The following is a 21,015-nucleotide window of genomic DNA, read 5'->3' as shown; positions in this document are numbered from 1 at the left end:
ATCCCCTTAGATCATATGATTTTCTTTTCTATTATGGCTTAAAGGCTTCCATATTAATTATTTTCAAAAGAACAAGTGAGATTTTTTTTAATCTATGTAATTTCAAGTGAAACTTTTAGGTAACTTACGAGAGCTTATTTTTCCAAGAAATTTATTTTTACTAATTTATACAGTGACTAAAGAAGAAAGACAGCTGTGATAGCTATAAAGTACCTTCGTAATGTTTAAGATTTCTCAAAAATTTGTTGTTGTTTAACTCTGTGGAAATGACTGAATTTTATAACTTGCTTTCATTTCATATGTATTTAATGTAAATGTCTTTGTTTAGATAGAATGGCCTTTTTGTTTCAAAGAAATTAACCACCACCAACCAGTCCCTCACCTATTTTCTCCCTCAGGATGACTTTTAGTCTGGAGACAAGGGGACCCAAAGGTGTCCTTAGCGTAAGTACAGGAGTAGAAACATAAGAATGAAATTTTAAAGGGATTAGCCGAGGAGACCCTGCAAACGCTTGCTCGCTCGGTGGAGTTGAGACAACCCATTTTTGATGCGAACTTTTAACAAATGAAAAGGAAGAGCCCTTATTTTTAAATTGCACGAGCTAAATTAAAGATCAGAAGGCAAAGCTCGCTTTATAAACCTCTGCTGACGAAAGGTAGTTTATGGATAGGCCAACACATATACACACAGATCGTAAAATAACCGTATCTATTTCCAGGGTGATTCGAATAATGTTTAACTTTATTTTGATATTACTTTGTAAGGAGACATACAAATATTTTAGGGATCATGGGATCTATTCCAGAGGAAACTAACCAGCTGTGATCATCTTCAACTAAAACTTCCCGTGGATATGATGGTAAGTGTTAAGTACTAAAATTAAACATTGTACGTCGTCAGAAAGAGAAAATGTTTTGCAGGGCCTTTCCACACTGCACTTCGCAGGAACATAGTAGTTCGTTTTCATTTCAGTGCGTGGATGGTTGATAAGTTAGACGAAGCACCCGGTTAAAAGAACTTTCTCTATCATCTAAGAGAAAGGAAATTCAGAGCCTTGGTTTCAACACTATTGTCCCTTAACTGCAGGAGGATGGATATAAAACGGTTTGTTTACATTTTCAAGCCCCCCCCCCCTTTTTAAGAGCCATAGGTCTCAAAATCCAAGAAAGTTTGTTTACAATGGGACAAAAATTTCACACTGATCACTTTCTTGCCATTAGTCAATAGGTTTAATGCCTTTCCTGCTTGGCACTTGAGCTTTCGGCCCAGATAATGTGTTTATGTTTTCAAAAGACCAAAATATACTATCGACCCCACCTCTCGCCTACAGACCACCCAAGTTTTTTGCTCTGTGGGAAAGAATTTAGGCATGAAACTCCTAATGACAGAAACATCCCCTGCCTTTTTTTTCTTTTTTCCTTTTTTTTTTTTTTTGGATTGAAGTTGTAAAGCTGGGATAGGAAATAAAGAAAAATACAATTTAGTAATGTAAAAAGTTCACTCACCCACCCACGTCACCCTTAGTAAAGAAAAGACAAGGCTTTCAATTCTTCAACAAGAGATCTGCCCTTTAAAAAACAACCCATTTCCCTCTTCTCTAGAGGGAATATCCCACCCATGACAACAACATCCAAATAATAACTAAAAGACCATCACTCAGAAAGCCCAGCTTAAAATAACTGGAAGGTCAGGCTTTAGCATGAGGACAGCAGACAGGAAATTCCTTAGTAAAGATTGAAACTTTCTTACTTGGTTTCATGGATCTTTTACCTCGGTGTGCTATAAATTATGGACATAGAAATACTTAACTCATGTTTTGGAGAATTCTTATCAGCTCTAATAAATAGAAATAATGAAGTAAATTAAGGGAAATAATTCAATCTTCATTTTGAATTTCCTGACTTATAACAGCCAGTTTCCTGGAGCTGCTTTGATTTAATTTTGCTATAGAAGAATTCGAACATAATTCCTTTCTTGCCTTTTTTCTTAAAATAAATAAAAGACAAAAAAGAAATAAACTGTAATGACCTTATTAAAAAATATACTGGGTGGTAATAATGCAAAGAGCTTTTACATTTTAGCTAGTTCTTTGATAACAAATCCGTATTCACTCTGTAATTCGTGGGATAGAAAAGCAGTCTTAACTGTTTTTTTAATTTTTCATCTTTTTTAACAAGTTTAGGGGCAGGTTCAACACAACTACGAAATGTGCAGATGTCACACACTTACTATAAGTGTGTTTTAAAAACTTATTAGAAACATACATTGCCCAAAAGTCTCACGAGTCAAGATTTTTCAGCAAGATATTTTTTCCCCCTGAAAAATAGATATGGTTTTTCAGGCTCTGATATTTTTGGATACCTTGGTTTAATAGAATTGTTTCATATTAAAGGATAACATATGAACTCACAAATATTTTTTTCTATTTTTTCAGGTTGCATGCATCATTCCTTTAATTGAGCAGAGTTAACTGGATCAAATTATTTATGAGAGAGAGAGGGAAAGCTATACAGAATTACAGTATTTTTTAATTTCCACCAGTATACTCTTTGTAAGTGAATCACTCTCTAAATATTTTCTGTTGCACTGATTGCAGCAACAATAACAAAATAGTTGCTGAAGGTATTTGTTTTTGCATACTCTGACCTTGTAATCATTTAAATAGCAGCCAAGTTCACTGATGTTTTTGATTCTGTCAAGGAAAAAAAAAAAAAAGTCCTTTACTCAAAAGTGCTGACCAGAAACAGAATCAGACTTTTGCTTGAAATTAAATAAATAAATGGAAACGTGCACTTATCAACTCTTTCTTAAAGCTGTACCCTCTCTAATCACTTCATAAAAGTTTATATGTGTAGAAAACTCATTTTGTTTCACAGTCTCTAAACACTCTTTTGCTGTTCATAAAGTTCCTATTTGCTCTTTTCTCAGAATTTTACAATTAAAGGGAAATAAACTGTTTTCTTTAAGATTCTTTGAAAAAGTTCCCGATACACACTCCTTGGACAATAAGGTTTTGTTTTGTTTTTGTTTTAAGAACTCCCACTTACTGAAATTTTGACTCTCTGGATCTTTTGTTTTTGAAAGGGCTGGGGAATTTATTCAACACATGTACAGATGTGAATTGATCATTTATATTAAAATAGCCAGTAGACTTATTCTTGACTCACCAGGATTAAATTTTCTCTCTGTATATTTCATGCAATTACTTTCTCATACAAATTGTAGGGAGAATTCCCAAGTCTGGTTTTACATTGTAGATGTGAAATGAAGTTTCCTTTTTTGTGTCTCAGGTCGTATTTTGTAACTGTGTGCCACTAACAGTGTCCATCCCACAGTCTGAGCATAACTGGGGGTGACAGCTTTTTAGTTTATGCCCTTTTGATTCATGGCACAGCCCTGCAGTGAATTAACAGGAGAACTTAAGCTCACCACCGCTTTTCATTTGGTTTTCATAGCCATACTTAAAAACTTTGCATGAAAAAGGATATAAGACATTTAAGTAAGTTCCTGTTGCTTAATAAAGTATCGGTGAAAATACATCCCCTTGTAAAACCCCACTATCAAAGCATCAGACACCAAGGTCGGCTGGTTGAATTGCCAAATGTGTTGGATAGGGCTCATTAATTATTTTGAAAATGGCTGCCGTTCCATGTAAATGAGTTTCTTTTTCATGGGCAAGGTTATGGTACTTATCTACTATAAGAAACATGTATAAACATAACCTTTATCTTTAACTGCAGTATTAAAATATGCAGTTTTTGTGAAGAGGAAAAACATCTGGTTCAATTACTCTGAACTCTGGCTGCCTATGGGCCAGGAATAATATGAACTGCCTTTCAGAATAAACCTGGTGTATAATCTTGCTGTTTTGTTTTATCCTTAAAATTTCACCATGAGTTTTCTGTTACATCCATCATCCATGTTAGCACCTTTGGAACACATGTATAAGTGTATTTTTTGAATAAAGTCAAAAGTCTAACTTGTTTTTAGTTCCATAATGTTTGAATGTTTAATTCTATTGTGTGTTTTTCTCCCTTTCCCCTGACCCTCCAAAATCACCAAATCTGGAAAACAGACTGATTGTACCTCCCATGAACAAAGGAAACCCGAAGGAACCAAGGGCCTGGCTGGACGGAGTTGTCATGTGTCTGCCTGTCTACACTTGCTGTGCAGAACATCCGCTCACCTGTACAGCAGGCACAGACAGGCAGTCACATGACAACCCAGCCTGAATGACAACCAGCCATTGAAAGAAAGCAGCCCTCACACCATGTAGCATCTACACCACGAGCTACAACCAAAACGAGGGGCGCGGGGGGGGCCTGGGGCTTTCATCTGTTGGTTGAATACTTAACTCGTATGTATTATTATTATTATTATTATTATTATTTTATTTTGACTCGAATTTTGAAACCCACCAAAAGTAAAGTGAGTCATGCCTATGGAAATCTAATAAAACCCATTTCTGAAAATGTTCCTGTGCTTTCTATAGTTCTGTTTTCCTAATTGTTGTCAGTAAATGACTACCCTGGACATTTATGGTACATGGCTTTGCAGGCGCCCCACAATCAGTCTAGCTAAACAGTCTGATGCTTGACAAAGAATGAATGAGTCTAATAATTCTACTCCTAAAACTAAGTTTAGGTTTCTACATCGTGACTTTTTAAGGGAGAGGAGAGAGAGGCACCAAAGAAAAAGAGGGAAGGAATAATGTTCCAGGGAATCCTGTATTTCCAGTTAAACTTGGCCAGTTTGGTTCTGGGTAAGACAGTGAAAAGAGTATTTGCTTCCAACATAATTTGCAAATGTATTAAAATAGTTGCTTCTCCTCTCATGACATATGGAAAGTTGAAAGCGAAGCTGTGATATCTCTAAGTGTCACGATGTACAGAGATTTATTACTGTGTCATTGTTTAATTTAGAAGGCGCTTATACTACAGTTCTGAGGGTGGAATCTGGGGGCCAGCATTCAAGCAAAATACAGGCTCCCATCCTCTGTAAACTTCCCAACTCGTGAGATGTTCAGGCAATTCAATTATTGTCAAAAAAGAGCAAGCAAAGAAATTAGTGGACATGCAATGTATATTTTGCCATATCTTTTGAGAAAATGTCAAAATTTACACACTGTGAACTGTAGTGAAATAATCAGGGTTTACTTGTGTGTATGACTATTTCAAACTCTTAAGGGTAAAAAAGTGGGGAGATGGATAAAGTTAGAAATCCATCCACTTTGATTTGGTTCACTAAAATGTCTTAGCTTGAGTTTTGAAAATTAATTTTCATCTTCTTCAGAAAGATTCTGGTCATGCTTTAAAAACTGTAGCACAAGGCTACCCCAAATTTTTTGTTTTTTTAACCTAATTAAACATTTTAAGTATCTATTTTGGACCAAAGCAAACTATTTTTATTCAGATATTTCATTTTTAAAATGAAAGATTTAGTCTTAAGGCTAAAAATGCCACATGGTTCAAAAGTTCTATGATTGTGTGATATTTTACCAAACCTGACACTGTAGTTTCTTTAAAAAATAGAGAAATTTGATTAGGCAAAACCATAAAGTAAATATATGATTAAGGTTAAATTCTGGCATTTAACAATCTGGCCTAAGCAAATAAGTCATGCACGAAAATATGCTTCTGCGAAACACACCGAGCAAAGAAGGTTTTTACCTTAAAGAAAAGTCCCATGACTAGAAAATAAAGTGCTAAATAATAGCTCACAAAATGCAAAATATAAACAGGAAGACAGCATAGAAAGGTCTCACAGAATATATCAATAGACACCACCCAGTTGTAAATGCTTTCTATAACCTGCACCAAACACCGCTGACGGGAACCACTTTGGATCCTTTTACTGGACCCCGCAAAGCAGCCCCAGGACACGCGTGAGAGCTCCCTGGTGACCCACAGCTGGGTCAGAATATAGAGACTGTTCCGTTCTACCAGATTCCAAAGGGAAAGCAAGGAGGCCAGCAGAGTCACCCTGAAGTGAGCCAGTCAGGACACCAGTCCAAATAATTTCCCCTTAGCACGTGAGCTTTGCATCTTAGTTTTAACCTACTTGTAATTGGCTCTCAAAAAGAAATGCTTGAAAGAATGTTATTTATATTTAAATTCATTAAATGATGCACATTTGGAAATGTTACTCTTCATATAAAGAGTAACACTGCGCTTCTAGTAGAAACATTTGAGTAGGAGATAGAATACTTCGAGGGGAGTGGGTCTGGGTCCACACGTGTTTTAAATAAATTTGAAGTAGCACTTGCCATTATGGTTTGTTGAAGAATATTATATATTTTTCAAAAATTATAAATCTTTGGATAACACCAGAATGTGGAAAAGCCTCTATGAAATAATCCTACATGAAAAAGTGTAACATTAAACAGCTTACGTATAGGAAAACACACACGCACACACAACTATAATCATGAAGAATTTCAAGTAACATAAACATTTGAAACGTCAGTACTTGTTGTTTCTGATTCAAAAAAATCTAAGTTTTGGCTAACTCAAACATCGCAGTGAGGAGTGTGTGGTGCTCGCAGGGTTAATTTCATCCTGACCTCCCCATAACAGAAGGCATGCAGACCTGGCAGGAAACAGGCAGAATTGGGAACATATAAATGCAAATGGAAAGAGATGAAAATTTCTGTAACTTCTTGGCCTGACCACGTTGGCCATCCAGGGATAGAGCTGTCATTTTGTTTCCTATTACTGAAGTTACATTTGTCATCTGTTACAGCTACATAATAAAAACAATACTAAGTAAATATCCCTATAAGGGAATTATATAATCTCCTTATCAAGCTATCCAAACACTTCAACCCACAAAAATGAGGCCTGTGATTTTTTTTTAAGAGTCCAAAGAATGTCCTTATTTCAATGCAGATCTTGGATTTCCTTCAACACTGTAAGGTTAGTACATTTCCACTGGAAACACTTCTGTTGAATTACCCTATTTTCCTATGAGTACTCCATAATGATTTTAATCTTTGAGTTGGAATATAGAAAGACTAAATACTGGCTATGTGCTATTATTATGTATAAACTACAAGTCCCCTTTCTTCACAGATTTTAACTATCATTTACACATTTCTCACTGATACTAAAAAACAAAAAATAAGCCTCTTTTCTCCTTGAATCAGCATATCCCATTCTTCTAAAATTCATATTTTAGATACATGTTTTTTAAATTCATTACTTTTTTGTAATCTGATTTTAAAGTATTCATGTTAAACTATCTAAATCCCAAATCTTTTCTATTTTATTCTCATACTTGCCCTTTTCTAAATCCTTCCCAGAAACTGTACAAAATATATTTACAATGTATGAAAACAATGCTGGGAAATTTATATTCTGCTTAAATGACCTTCAATCCAGGAAGTTATACAGTCAGAGGCGAAAAAATGCCCATTAGCCTTCAATAATGAAAGTTGAGAAAATCTTAACACAATCTACCTAGAATGGTAATTTTACCCTGTAATTCAATAATTTAATTGAAGCCCTGGAGAGACCAGGATGTGATGAATTGTCAGGCTGCATCTAGTCACTGCCTCGATTCATTTCCACAACCGATATTTACTTAGTACAACTTAGTGCCATGTCCACTGCAGGTAGAACAGTGAACAAGACGATGCCTCCTGGTCTCAGGAGGCTCACAGGTGAGCAGGAGCTTAAACACTCAACTGACATTTAGCACGTGTGATGACCTGTCACGTCAATCTCACCCTCTGACAAAATCTCTCAAATCCATCCATGTCTATCAATCTCTCTCCACCCACCCCAGCCCAACCTACCACGGTCTCTTATGGCGACCACAGCAATAGCTTTCTAACAACTCCCCAGTCCAGTTGTGCCCTCCTCCAACCCATTCTCTACAAGGCAACCAAAGGGACCTGCAAAAAATTCAAATCTTAGTACGTGACTCTCCAGCTTCCAAACGTCAAAGGCGTCTCATCATTCTTACGTGGGATCAAAATCCTCAATCTTTATAAGAGTTCTTTTCTCTCATTGTTCCAGTCCCACTGGCCTTAACTCAGTTTCTTAAATTCACCAGACTCAATCTTGCCTCAAGGTATTAACACAAACCTTCTCTGACTACCCAACTGAAAGTCCCCTGCATTGCAATCCCTACCCCAGACAAACCCATGCTTGGATTTATTTTCTTCAGTCTGTAATCTGCATCTGATAGGTTTTCCTGTTTGTGTACAGTTTCTTTATTGGGAAATATCCTTCATGAGGGCAGATACCCCGAGTTCCTTGCTCACTGTTTCATCCTTAGTAACCAGGTGAGTGTCTGGTAAGTAACAGGTGCTCAGAAAATATTTGCTGGGAAATGTTCAGGCAATTCAGGGCAGGCCCTGACATTCTCTTTGAGTCTCCATTTTCATCTCTCAAGTGGAAAATGTAAATAAAGTACTGACTTAACTCTGTGTCTGGTAAACTATAAAAACTCAATGAATGTTACTCATTTAAAGGGATGATTGTCACAGAGACTGTCATTCAGACTCAAAGCCGACCATCACGGGTTTAAGCAGATAGAATGAAGACGGAGTTACCATTTCCAAGCACAGTTACTGTTGGATCTGGTTAGCTGGAAGTATAACACCTTTGGTTTGGTGGGGCATTTTGACTAGTTTGGCTATGCAGAGGTGAGCCTGCAGCAAAGGCTGGGCTGGATGCAGAGAGGGCCGAGGGCAGGCACGGGAGGGTGAGGAACACCCCGAGTTTGGGGCAGTCCAGACTGAGAGCACTGAGGGGAGATCTGGGAAGGGGGAAGAGAAAGAGAGAAACCACTGCACTGTTCTTGGGCTGGGCCAGCACACGGCTCAGAGCCACCAACGACACACCCAAGTGGCGTGTCCACTGGTCAAAAAGACTGTGCAGAGGGGTATCTAATATTCTCCCTGAGGTTGTTTGAGTTGTCGTATTGCTTCCCGAGATCCTTAGCAAAGATGAGTACTACGAACGTCCTTACGTCATGATTTGGATAGACGTCCAAGGAGCTAAGTGTCATCCATTCCAGACCCGAGAGGGCCTACATGTCCACGTGCAGTCTCACTCCCACAGACAGCTCCTGCTTGACTTGGGGGACGCCCACCGGCAAAATGCCCTGGGGAGGATGAACCCAGAAGAGGTCTATGCAACCCGGGCCACATGGGTAGGACATTTCAGAGTCTGGGATACTCCAGTATGATCTACAAAGATGTCTAGATTTGGGCAAATCCCCTTAGTGACTAGTTATAAACTGTCGAACCCTGTAAAAGACGCTCTATTTCTTTTCGTGTTGCAGAAAGCCCCAATCTGAATGTTAGAGGATCACATAACGTCAAGTAGCTAGATTAATTATGTTTACCACAACTATGGTGTCTTGCAAAGACTCTGGAAGTAGTGGTGGAAATAGCATTGCTTGGGACACTGGTGGAAACCTTTCTGTGAGGCTCATCTATCAGTAACTTTACAAATAACATTATTTGAATGCAGAATAATGGTTCAAAAAGTACAGTCCACAGATGCTTGAGGGTGTTCATGAATTCCCCCTAAAATTCAAGGGGAAGGTAGATAGATCCATTCAAAAAACAGAGGGAACATGCTGGGGATTTACTCTTACAGTCACGGCAACTCTAGCTCACAAGTATTGCACCATTGCCTCTGCCCATCTGGACAGGAAATCACATAGTTGGATATCACCATCTCTAATTCTTGGCTGAAGTGTAGCAGAACCCACGGCCGGAGGGCAGGTGGCATGGAAAACCTCAGTGAAGGAATGCGACCTGAGCTTGCGCTTGTTATCTGAACTTACCATTTATCATTCTCTGCTAAACAACAACAAAACAACAACAACAACCCAACGTCCCATACATCCTCTCTCACAGTATGAAATGACAGAAAGAAATAAAATTAGAAGACTTGCGTCAACGAATGGCATCACAGTAGGAAGACACAGTGTTACCTGTGATGGCAAAAATAAATATATAAATGCAAATACTTAAAAGTTTGTTACAGCACTTATTCATATATGATTTCTTAGAGCCCTACAATACCCTTTGAGGTGATTTGGCTGGCAACGGTCCCCATTTGATAAGTGAAAAGAACGAGGTGCAGCGAAGCCCGACTTTTCCAATCCTGGCAGCTCGTCATAGCAAACCCATATCCTGCAGCCCCTCACCCTGTCACCACACGACCATATGGTCTGTAGGGCCCTTTGTTCAATGAATGTCATCCTGCAAAACAGTCTTAGCCATTGTTCTTTAATCACAAATATATTTCACAAGTCATTTATATTTATTACAAACCTGTCATAAGTTAAATAAAACCATATCTATTCATATGACATAATATGCTATTTATTCAACAGCCAATTCGATGATAATGAAAACACACCAGTCTAATTACACAAGAAAGCAGGAGGATGGCAGAACCCAGAAAAAAAAAAAGACAATCTTCTGTGAAAATTTGAATATAAAGCTATCATTGAATACATGAGTGACTCTGCAACTCACTGAAAGATATTTACTGTGTCGCATTTGCTTGACCATAAAGGAGAACTGGTTAAGGAACAGGATTTGCAGTGTGTCGGTGCTCACGTGGGTACAGACGGAACATGGGGACAAAGTACAAGCAGTCAACTTATAACCCACTGACTCCAAAAGTTGAGTTCGAACAGACAAGAGAACCCAGGAGCCACACTCCAGTCGCAGTAGCTACCCCAAGGGTTCGGAGCCCCTGACGCTAACTATTGTAACACCCCGGCAAAGGTCAATGTTGAGACGCCTGGAACTCATCTCAGTAAACCCTCTGAGGGATGAGGTTGCCTTGGACAAATCCAGCACTCCTGGGATTCTTGCCTACCTCTGAGGCTGAAAGCATAAGCTCTGGAGCCAGACAGCTTGGGGTCGAATTTCTGCTTTGCCACCAACTAGCTATGTGACCTTGACAAGTTCATTACCTCACCAGCACCAAGAGATAAAGGAAACCGAGCTCTATAGAAATGACTTTCAAAAGGTTGGGGATTTTTTTGGTTAGTTTATTCATCTGAAAAATGGGGACAACCTATCTTCAGGATAGTATTATGGATGGAATGAGTTAACTAACATATAGGAAACACTAGCTATTACTATTCTGATTCCTCAGCCAAATCTTTTGCTTTCCCTTGACTGAGAAAGGGCCCAAGACCAAATGTATTGAAATGTGCATAAGTGAGCACCTAAAACCTTGGCAACAAAATGTATTTAAGAGAAGCCTCTCATAGGGCAGCTCAGCACAAAAGAAGACAACGCATTTGCTGATTTTATATCTAGGGAGGCACCCATCTCAGACCTCCTGGTGGCCTGGTCTTTAAACATGGAACAAGAGGGATACCTAAGTAGCCAACACAGGAAATAACTATCGTCAGTCCTCAGACCCTCACTACAACCAGTCCCACGTTTGACTGAAGTCAGTAAATACATGACATAAAAATGGAAAATAAAGCTTTTGAGTAGAAATTTTCTTTGGGCATTTCTATAGGATGTGATTTCCCTTCCTGCAGAAAATTCAGTGGAAATCAACTGGATTTTCAACTGAATGATCCAAGACACTTAGGAAACAGAAAAATTATACAAGGCATGAAACTTTCCCTCCAACAACTGACAGAGGCACTTCGTAGTGTTTTCAAAAGATGCAAAGCCAAGAGGAGAAGGACTGGGAACTCTGAAATGTGTGCTCTTTGGAGCCAAATAAATGTGAGGCAATCTCACCTGGAAATACGAGTTTTCTGCTGCCATGGACTAGTATTCTTATCTCATGTCTGCATGTGTATAGGCATCGAAAACGTCCCAGGTCAGACTGGAACTATTAACATTTCCCAAAGAGTTTTGTTTCCATCCGTGCCCTCCTAAATTTCACAGTAAGTCTGTACCACTTTATAGCCTTTTAATGCCTCTGCAAGACTGAGATATATATTTTTCGCACTTTTATAGCTACCAGATTTAAATGAGTAAGTCACAGGACCAAAATTAACATCCAACATGAGCCAAAACACCATAATTATCATAAGTCATGAGTTTACATAGACATCAAAATATCAAAGAACAGAATTCATATAAACAATTATTTGGGACTTACTTGAACATGAGTGATTTGGACATTTTCAAAAGCCTGTCATTTGAGACAGATGTCACTGCGACAATCCCCAAATGCTTTATTAATTCTGCATGAGCGCTATTAATTTTGTGCTTATGCTGCTCTGTCACCTTGAGTCTTTTCAACACATTATATAATGAAAAGTGCTTTCGCGGTATCCGTACCCTGCCATTATTATAAAAGAAGGAAGTTTCAACTCCATTTCTTCAGGTACACAAACACATGACTACACCAAAGAAGCAAAAGGAATTTGAAGGGACTATTGTAAAATTAAAAATCTACGAGGGAAAACACGGTGCTTCTTCAAACAAACAACCCCAGCTCAGTCTTACCGAAAGAGAACCGCCGGGGCTTCAAAACGTAGGTCACAATACTATCCATGAACGTGCCGTGAGAAACACGTGGGTGAGAACGCTGGCACGCGCTGTGGCTTGCTTACCTCATCGTCCCTGTACCAGGACAAGCTTTCGGCCGTCAGCACGAACCAGTAGCCCTTGGCCCCTCCTTTCATGATGCCGATGTTGCTGATGGTGAGCCAGCCCTTGCGGATCACCTGCAAGAGAGCACAGGCCGCAGGGAAGCTTAGTGCAGCGTGAGCCACGGGAGGCCACAGCGCGTGCACTAAACGGAGTTAAAAGCAAGATGCAAATGACAGGAAGAGTAGCCTTGGTCCTCCCGAGCTCAACCTCTAATAAGCGGTCAAGCTGTCCGAGATCATTTACCTGCCAAAAGTACAGACAACCAGAAGGAAGTCTCTCCCATGGAATGGACAAAATCACAATGGCGGGCTATACAGATGGCAGAAGCAGAACGACTGAAAGAGACGGGAATGAAACGACTACTAGGCTTGTGCCAGGCCTACTGATGGCACGGCTGCCACAATTAACACATACTTGGGTGATGGGATGAACAGCAATAGACTCTCTGTGTCCACTGCCTCTTCTTTCTTCCAGCCGACTGGCCCACTTTTTTTTTTTTGCCTGGTTTGCTTCTCATTAAGATTTCTACCAGAGACCGGCCACCAAATGGTGAAAGGAAAAACCTCAAACCTACCAAATAGTTCCTTGTTAACAGCTTTGAATAAGGCTGAATGAGAAAGAAAGCTGAAACAATAAGTTCAAACTAAAAGTTTGGACTTTTCTTAACGGCCCAGATTTACCCATCTACTTCTGGTTATTTGCCATACTGAAAAATATGCAGCATCTTCATAAAAATCTTTAAACAGCATCTAAATTTTAAAACACTAACAACTAGGATTACTGATTTGATAAAAAATTATTGACAAATAGCATTTAAGTAAAATTCTATTTATTTTCTCACACTTATTGTAAAGTTAAAATCTGGTTCCCACATGGCATAGTTTACCATCTCGTCTATGCTAGACAATTTTTGTTGTTATAGAACCAGAAATCAAATACTATATGGAATTGTCTGATACTATTTTATATGCAAAAAAAAAATCATCAAATACCTAAATTGTTCAATATCGTTGAGAGTCTGAAATGTTTTTTAAATTACTGACTTATTGAATGACCAATGAGTGTCAGTTCCTAAAGGAAGATGAAAATTCCATAATAATCAGATTTTACATTTTTATTGCTATTGTTTTCTAATTGAAGAAGAAAAATCGATCCTAAGGAAAATTGTGAAATAAGTCAAGGTTGTCATTATTGATCGTCCATATTCTGTCCCCTGAGTCCCTGTTTCAGCATCTCTCAGGTGCCCATTCTCCTTTTTCATGCTGTTTCAGTTTTACAGACCCCCATATAGAAGCCCATTCAGGTGCAGACTAAGGCAATTCTCTCCTCTGTTCAAAATTACTCCTCTTCCTTACCCTCTACTTCAGAAAGAAGAAAACAATACTTCTCAAAGTATGGTTTCTACCAACTATATTACCATCACTGGAGTACTTTCTAAAAATACAGACTCTTAGGCTACCTGCAAGTCCAAATGAATCAGAGTACGTACATATAAAACCCAGAAATCTGCATTTGAACATGTTCCCAAGGTGATTCTTATTTATACTGAAGTTTGAAAACCACTGCATGTATACATACAATCAAAACTTCATCATCCTTAGAGCAAATGATCTCATCTAATTTTTACTAAGAAGGAACTGACTGAGTTATTTCACACTTAGCATTGCTGTCCACTCTACCAGGGCTTACAAATAGCGTACTAAGCAAAATATCCAATGAAAGTATGTTCGTTATTTCAGGTATGTCTGGATAGAAAGGAATTCTTCCAAATACTCCACGAACTGCACTAAGCAAATCACTATTTCACCCACTGATTGGACAGGCCAGCTCCATGAAGGACAGCCATGAATTTAGCTCAACAACAAATTCCTTAAGAACCTATCGTGTGTCAAGAAAGAAAAAGCACGATAATGCCACAATATCTGCCCTCGAGAACCTTGTAGTTTAGTAGGCAATGCAGATCCATAAAGAGATCATTTCAGTAGCATAGTGTAGTAAGAGATATATGCTAAGTAAATGAAGGGGCCCTCGACAAACTTAGAACGTTGTAATAGGTTTCCTTGAAAAGATGGTAGCTTAGAAGCACCTGCAAGAGAAATAGAATTAGGGCAGGAAGTTTGTTTGTTTGTTTTTTACAAAAAACGAACAAGAAAATATGGAAGAGCCACTTAGTGCAGAAAACATGAGGTGGGGATGAAGAAATTGAGTCTGGAGAGGCAGGTGGGGTAAAGTCAGAGTGGATCCAAACCAATGGGACCCCAAATTTTAGTGAGCTCGCTCTCCTGGCAGTACCAAAATAAATTACTAGTACACATGTAAATTTAAGTATATATGACCACTGTATTAATAAACTGTGTACATCATATTGAAATACACAGAGAAATTTGAAAGTATGACATGAAGATAAAATAAATAATTTAAATATTTCTTATTTTGTGGGGGACATGTATTTCATTTGTTACATTTATAACTTTATTATTAACTTCCTGGGATACAGAGCAAGGGTGCTGGCATAAGTATGTATATTAAATGTTAACAAAGCTTACCTGTCTTCTGAGTTTCTGGATAAAATCACATGTAAGTAGATGTTCTACTATAGTCTCCTGCATTCTGGGGGATTTTGCATGCTCCCTGGGACAGACAAGCTAGGTTATGTAAGTTATTGTAATAACCCAAGTGAGAAAGGACCAAGGTGTAAAGTAAACCCACGATGTGGTAAGGATGAAAAGAAATAAACCTACTGGAGAAATACCTAGGAGATAAAGTCAGCAGGACTTATGACTGGATGAGAGGGGGATTCATGAAGGTAAAGACTCTGGAATAGCATTCCACAGTAGCTTCTAGCCACACATAGTTATTGAGCCTTAGTGAATAGTTTCAATTCACACGTGAAATAAGTATAAAATGCACACTGGGTTTTAAAAACTTGGTACAAAAAATATAAAATATCTCATTAAACGTTTTAGAATTTATCATGTGAAGATCAATAAACAGAAACCACATTTAAATTGGAGCTGGGAGGGCCTTCAGGAGGCGTTCTCATGCCCTACTACTCACTGGCACACACTAAAAACGAAAAGAGATGGACTTCCCATCTCCAACAGGAGGATATTTTTCTACTCTACTTACTACTCCAGTAGGAAGAAGGAGGGTCTTCTCTTTCCCCCGGTAACCACTCAGCCAAAGAAAAATTGTTACAACTCAGCCAATAAAAAGCCACTACACTTCAAACTTCTAGTTTCCTCCAATGGACTCTTTGTTTACAACAGCTCCTTTCAACTCCCCTTTCCTCTATAAAAGACCTTTGTTTTCTGGTTATGTATGTGGTTCACCATTAGACCACATGCCCCAAATCGCAATTCTTTGTTGTTCCCAAGTAAACCCATTTTGCTGGAGAATTATCTGGCTGTCTATTTGTTTAAGGCTGACAATCACATGTTGAACTGATACTATTTTGGATATGCTGGGTTATAAAATCTATCTTTAATATTCATTTCACCTGCTTCATTTTATTTTTTTAATGTGGCTACCAGAATTAAATTACATATGTAGTTTGCATTACATTTTTATTGGACATTGTGCTGCTATTCTAGAATGATTCTGAAACTCTTGGGGCTACCAGCTCAGAAGGGATAGAGGAGAAGAACCAAGTTTTTGAGAAGTCGGGGAATTGATGATGAATTTGGTCAAGACCGTATTGAACCTGAGGTACCTGTGGGAATTACACATAGAAGTGACCCGACCTCTGCAGCAAAATGGAAAGGTTAGGACTGGAGAAGTAGAATTACAAATCATCAGCATACATACAGGTGGCAATCAAAACTGAGTGAAAAAGGCTCAAGGCAGAAGCTTGGGGACATACCAACATTTAATAGGTGGTCAGAAAACATCTGAAATGTCAGAGAAATAAGAGCAATAGGGTCATGGGAGCCAAAGCCAGGTGAATTTCAAGGAGTGTGTGGCTGTATCAAATTCAGCAGAGAAAGAGATGCTAAAGTCACCGCAGACGTCACAGTGATGTTAGCTATGCCAGTTACAGCATGGTGGTGGGAAACGTCAGGGTCCACAGGGCTGAGAGGGGAATGGGAAGTGAAAAATGGAGACAATGACTAAAAAGACAGTTAAAACCAGAAAACCAGAATAGACACAGGGTTGAAAGTGGTGTTTTTGTTGTGTTGCTGCTATTTTTCAGATTGTTGGGGGTTGTGTGTGTGTGTGTGTTTTTTAATGGCAAGAATTGAACATGTTTATTGCTCGGAGAAGATAATCGGTAGAGAGTAAGAGGTTGGTGATGTAGGAAAGACAAAACAAGAACAAAGAAGATGGGAGTCGATGAGGTGAAGAGCAAGGGAAGGGGCTGTCGTTGAACGTGACTGGAGCTGTCTTGTCTTGTGAGCCTGGTGGGTGAGGGCAGACGCAGGTCCTCTGGGTGGGACAGGGTAGACAGTTTAGGAAGGTTATAGCTGATTTTCCAGTATTTTCCATAAGAGACTAAATTATTATCTGTAAGAGAATAACGGTGAGAGAAGTTGGAAAGAAGGCTTCAGAATACGGTGAAGCATTGGGACAATCAATAATTGAATGAGAGAGTGAACATAACTAGAATTAGGGGGGAAAAAATGGTTGGCCAAACACAACACTGTAAAACTCCTGGAAGACAGCAGAGGAGAAAAGCTAGATGATCTGGGGTACGGTGATGCCGTTTTAGATGCAACACCAAAGACACAATCCACAAAAGAAAGGGCTGAAAAAGCTGAACTTCATTACAATGAAAAACTTCTGTGCGAAAGACAAGATCAAGAGAATGAGAAGACAAGCCATAGACTGGGAGAAGATATTTGCAAAAGACACATCTGACAAAGGAACGTTACCCAAAATACATAAAGAAGTTTAGAACTCAATAATAAGAAAACAAACAACTGATTCCAAAGTGGGACAAAGACCTTAACAGACATCTCCCCAAAGAAGAAATCCAGATGGCAAATAAGCACTGAAAAGATGCCCCACATCGTATGTCACCAGGGAAATGCAAATTAAAACAACAGTGAGACACCACTATACACCTATTGGAAAGGCCAAAATCCAAAACACTGACAATAGCAAATGCTGATCAGGATGTGGAGAAACAGGAACGCTCACTCATCGCTGGTGGGAACGCAGAAGGGGGCAGCCACTTTGGAAGACAGCTCGGTGCTTCCTCACAAAACTAAACGTGTTCTTCACATGTGATCCAGCACTGGCAATCCTGAGTATTCACCCAAATGAGCTACCAAGCCAGGAACAGAGCGCAGCAATCTTAAATGCATATTGTTAAGTGAGAGAAGCGGATCCGAAAAAGTTAAATACTATATGATTCCAGCTATCTGAAATTCTGGAAAAGGCAAAACCGTAAAGACAATAAAAAGATCAGTGATTGCGGGGGGTGGAGAGAAAGGAATAGGCAGAGCACAGAGGATTGCAAGGGCAGTGAAAAATCCTCCTTACGATACTATAATGTTGGCTATATGTCATCATACTTTTGTCCAAGCCCACAGCATGTCCACCACCAAGAGTGGTCCCTAAGGTAAACTATGGACTCTGGGTGACTATGGTGTGTCCCTTGGTTAAAATGTGCCATGTTGGCGAGTGACGCTGATAACGGGGGAGGTTAGGCATGTGGGGGAGGGGGTGTGAAAAATCTCTGTCTCTTCCTCTAATTTTGTTGAAAACTTAAAACTGCTCTAAAAAAATAAAGGCTTAAAAAAATGGTTGAAAATGGAAGATCAAAACAGTAGGGACACGACCGACATAGTTGCGTTACTGTCTCCAGCAGCTCTCAGCACACCTGACACAGAAAAAGAAAAGTGGAAATTCATCCAGGGTTTCGAATTTCTGGACCCAAGTGACCTAAACTAAGTACACGGTTGTCAAGATGATGAAGGTTTGGGGCAAGAGAGCCATTCTGGTGACTATACATCCAATCTAGGCAGGAGCGGGCTAATAGAGAGGTAGAAAATGAAAAGACAAAGGGACGAGAGAAACCAATGACGGGAAAAAGCAGATACCATGTACGTGAAGAAACAAATGGGGTTTTGGGAACCGAAAATGATGTGAAGCAATAAATTGCCTGATCTTACTGGTACTGTTGAACTCATCTCACTAAGATGCACCACTATTTCTAGAAGAATTGAAGGTTGGAGCCAAAATGGTATTTACTAAACGTCATTTCATCAAGTGGATGTATTCTATTGAGCTATGTGGAAATTATAAGTTACAGAGAACAGTGAAAATGAAATGTGCAAAGAAGTGACATAAAAATTCATTAGAATAATTCCATTCTATGACATGCCAGCCATTTGCATTGCAACAGGCTGTCTCACTTGGAGAGAAAAGAAAGAGGATTAGAGCTACCATGGCACACATCCCTTCACAGACACCCAGGGACGTGTGTCAAGCACTGAATGTTGTCGGCAGGGAAGGTGCTGTCATAAAAAGTTTAAGACGCTCTGGTCCAATCCCAGCCCTTTCTTTCCCAACAGAAAAGCATATTTGCCACAAATGGCTTTTCCCCCGCAATGACAATCAGCTCAATATGAGAATTAAGAAAAAACAATTCCTAATGTACTTCTTCAGAAAAGAATTGAGGTATAGAAAAATCACGAAATCAAAATAAAAAGAGGAATGAGACAGGGCAAGGCAAACATTCAAGAAAAATGGTCAGAACACAAGAGGTAAGACTCCTAAGCAGAAATTAATAGACTAAAACAAAGGAAAGTGAGTGAGAAGGAGAAGACAAAGACTAAATAAAATTTGAAAAGAACGTCAAGATAAATGAGATTGATTGTAGAGTCTCTTCACAGCGAAAGATAGAAAATGTTCATGTTGTATTCAGATTTAAAAATCACCACAATAAATCCATCAACATTCAGTACAATGACCACTTAGTATCTGCATGTCAAATTCTGCTTTGAGTGCCCAAGTGAACATAAGCAGCAAGCCCATACTTATACGATGAAAAGAGACCTGGAGAGCTCAGAGGGCATGTTCTCATTTGTAAGGCTTAAGACAAACCATTTTTTAAAATTTACTGCCCTAAATAAGACCGAAGCTTCTTTTGCCAAAAGCAGAAACTTTGAACGCAATGGAGAGAGTAGCAGTGAGGAGAGTGGGAAAGCCCAGCCCCTGCTCCCAGGGTTCTGGCCAGTTCCCTCTGTGCCTTTCGGAGTTGGCAAAATCTGTACGTGAGGGCTACGTTTGGACCTCAACATCTGGCAGGCATACTGGGTCATAAAACGAATACACAGACAAGGAATCAAATGATGAGGCGGAAAAAGTACATGTGGAAAAGTCTTAGTGTGGCCAAGGCTTTGGGTCTTGAACTTCGTTTGTGAGCAGGGCGTTTTGACCTTGGTCTTGCTTATGAAAGATCATGCAAGTTTTTCTCAGCTCTGCAGCTGGCTTTTAATTGTTGCAGCCTGGGGGACCAGGGAGGAGTTTGTAAACCATAGACCGTTGGATATTTTCATCTTGGTAGATGACGAATGCTCATACATAGGCTGAATCCATAGGTGAGTAGCTGCTTCTACAGAGGTTCACACAGCACAGGGAATACACGGATAAATGCTGCTGAGATGGATGGGCCCCAAAAAGGCACCGTCCAGGCCGGTCACTACCTTTGCAAGCATAAGCCTCTATCAATCCTCAGGATATAGCTTGTCCTTGAATTAGCTGTCAGAGGTTTTTCTAAGCCAGCGTACCTGAAGCAAGGCTTCAACTACTGGGAAAAGAGTCTTTCCATATACAGTCTGGTAGGTCAGGAGGGGGAACTAAATGCACTGCTTTTAAATTGTAAGGCAGCTGAGGTCCCTAAGTATCACAGAGCAGTCTCGAGGTTCTGGTTTTAATTTATTAGGGCCAGGCCCAGGTAGGCGGTAGGAAGGGTACGTGTAGCTGCCCTCTGCGCTGTCCTATACCCTGGGCCAGAGCTGCACAGAGCTAACTGTAACTCACGTGGCTGATTTGCAGACTCAAGGGTCACCTCCATCCCAGCATATGAACCCAAACTGGCTCTGGATTCATTATATAGGAGGGAGAAAGTTTCCTTAAAACGCCCAAGCCTCTTAGGTCAAGAAATTATGTAACAAGGGGCAGGAAGGGAAACACAAAGACAAAGGAAAGAAAAATTATGAGGTTTGGAATATGCTACATGGGAGAGAAAAGTAACTCAAATAAGACCTGGTGACCGGGGATGTCACCTGTGCAAATTCCCAAACTAAGAAACAGACAGCAGTGTATGAAGCATTCTTAAAGATGATATCTATAGATGGTTTTCCCCTTAGTGGTAAGGGTGTAGTACCAAAATTGCCCTCTTAGGAAGAGATTTCCCCCAAAAATGTAGAGCTTCACAGACAACTGGAAGAAACGGACAGCCTGG

At 39.4% G+C, this 21,015-nt stretch overlaps 1 protein-coding gene across 12 annotated transcripts in view; it reads right to left on the bottom strand.

Moving 5' to 3' along the window:
* DNM3 (dynamin 3) overlaps positions 1-21,015 on the bottom strand; it is a 388,315-nt gene that overhangs the window by 197,821 nt on the left and 169,479 nt on the right. For all 12 annotated transcript variants that reach the window (XM_074322213.1, XM_074322210.1, XM_074322205.1 and 9 more), the window contains one exon: positions 12,563-12,676. In XM_074322213.1, the coding sequence (XP_074178314.1) occupies positions 12,563-12,676 (114 nt within the window). The remainder of the gene's footprint in view (positions 1-12,562; positions 12,677-21,015) is intronic.

This window comes from Rhinolophus sinicus, linkage group LG17 (genome assembly GCF_036562045.2).
Source record: "Rhinolophus sinicus isolate RSC01 linkage group LG17, ASM3656204v1, whole genome shotgun sequence".
Lineage (NCBI taxonomy): Eukaryota > Metazoa > Chordata > Mammalia > Chiroptera > Rhinolophidae > Rhinolophus > Rhinolophus sinicus.
This window is presented reverse-complemented; position numbering and strand designations above follow the sequence as displayed.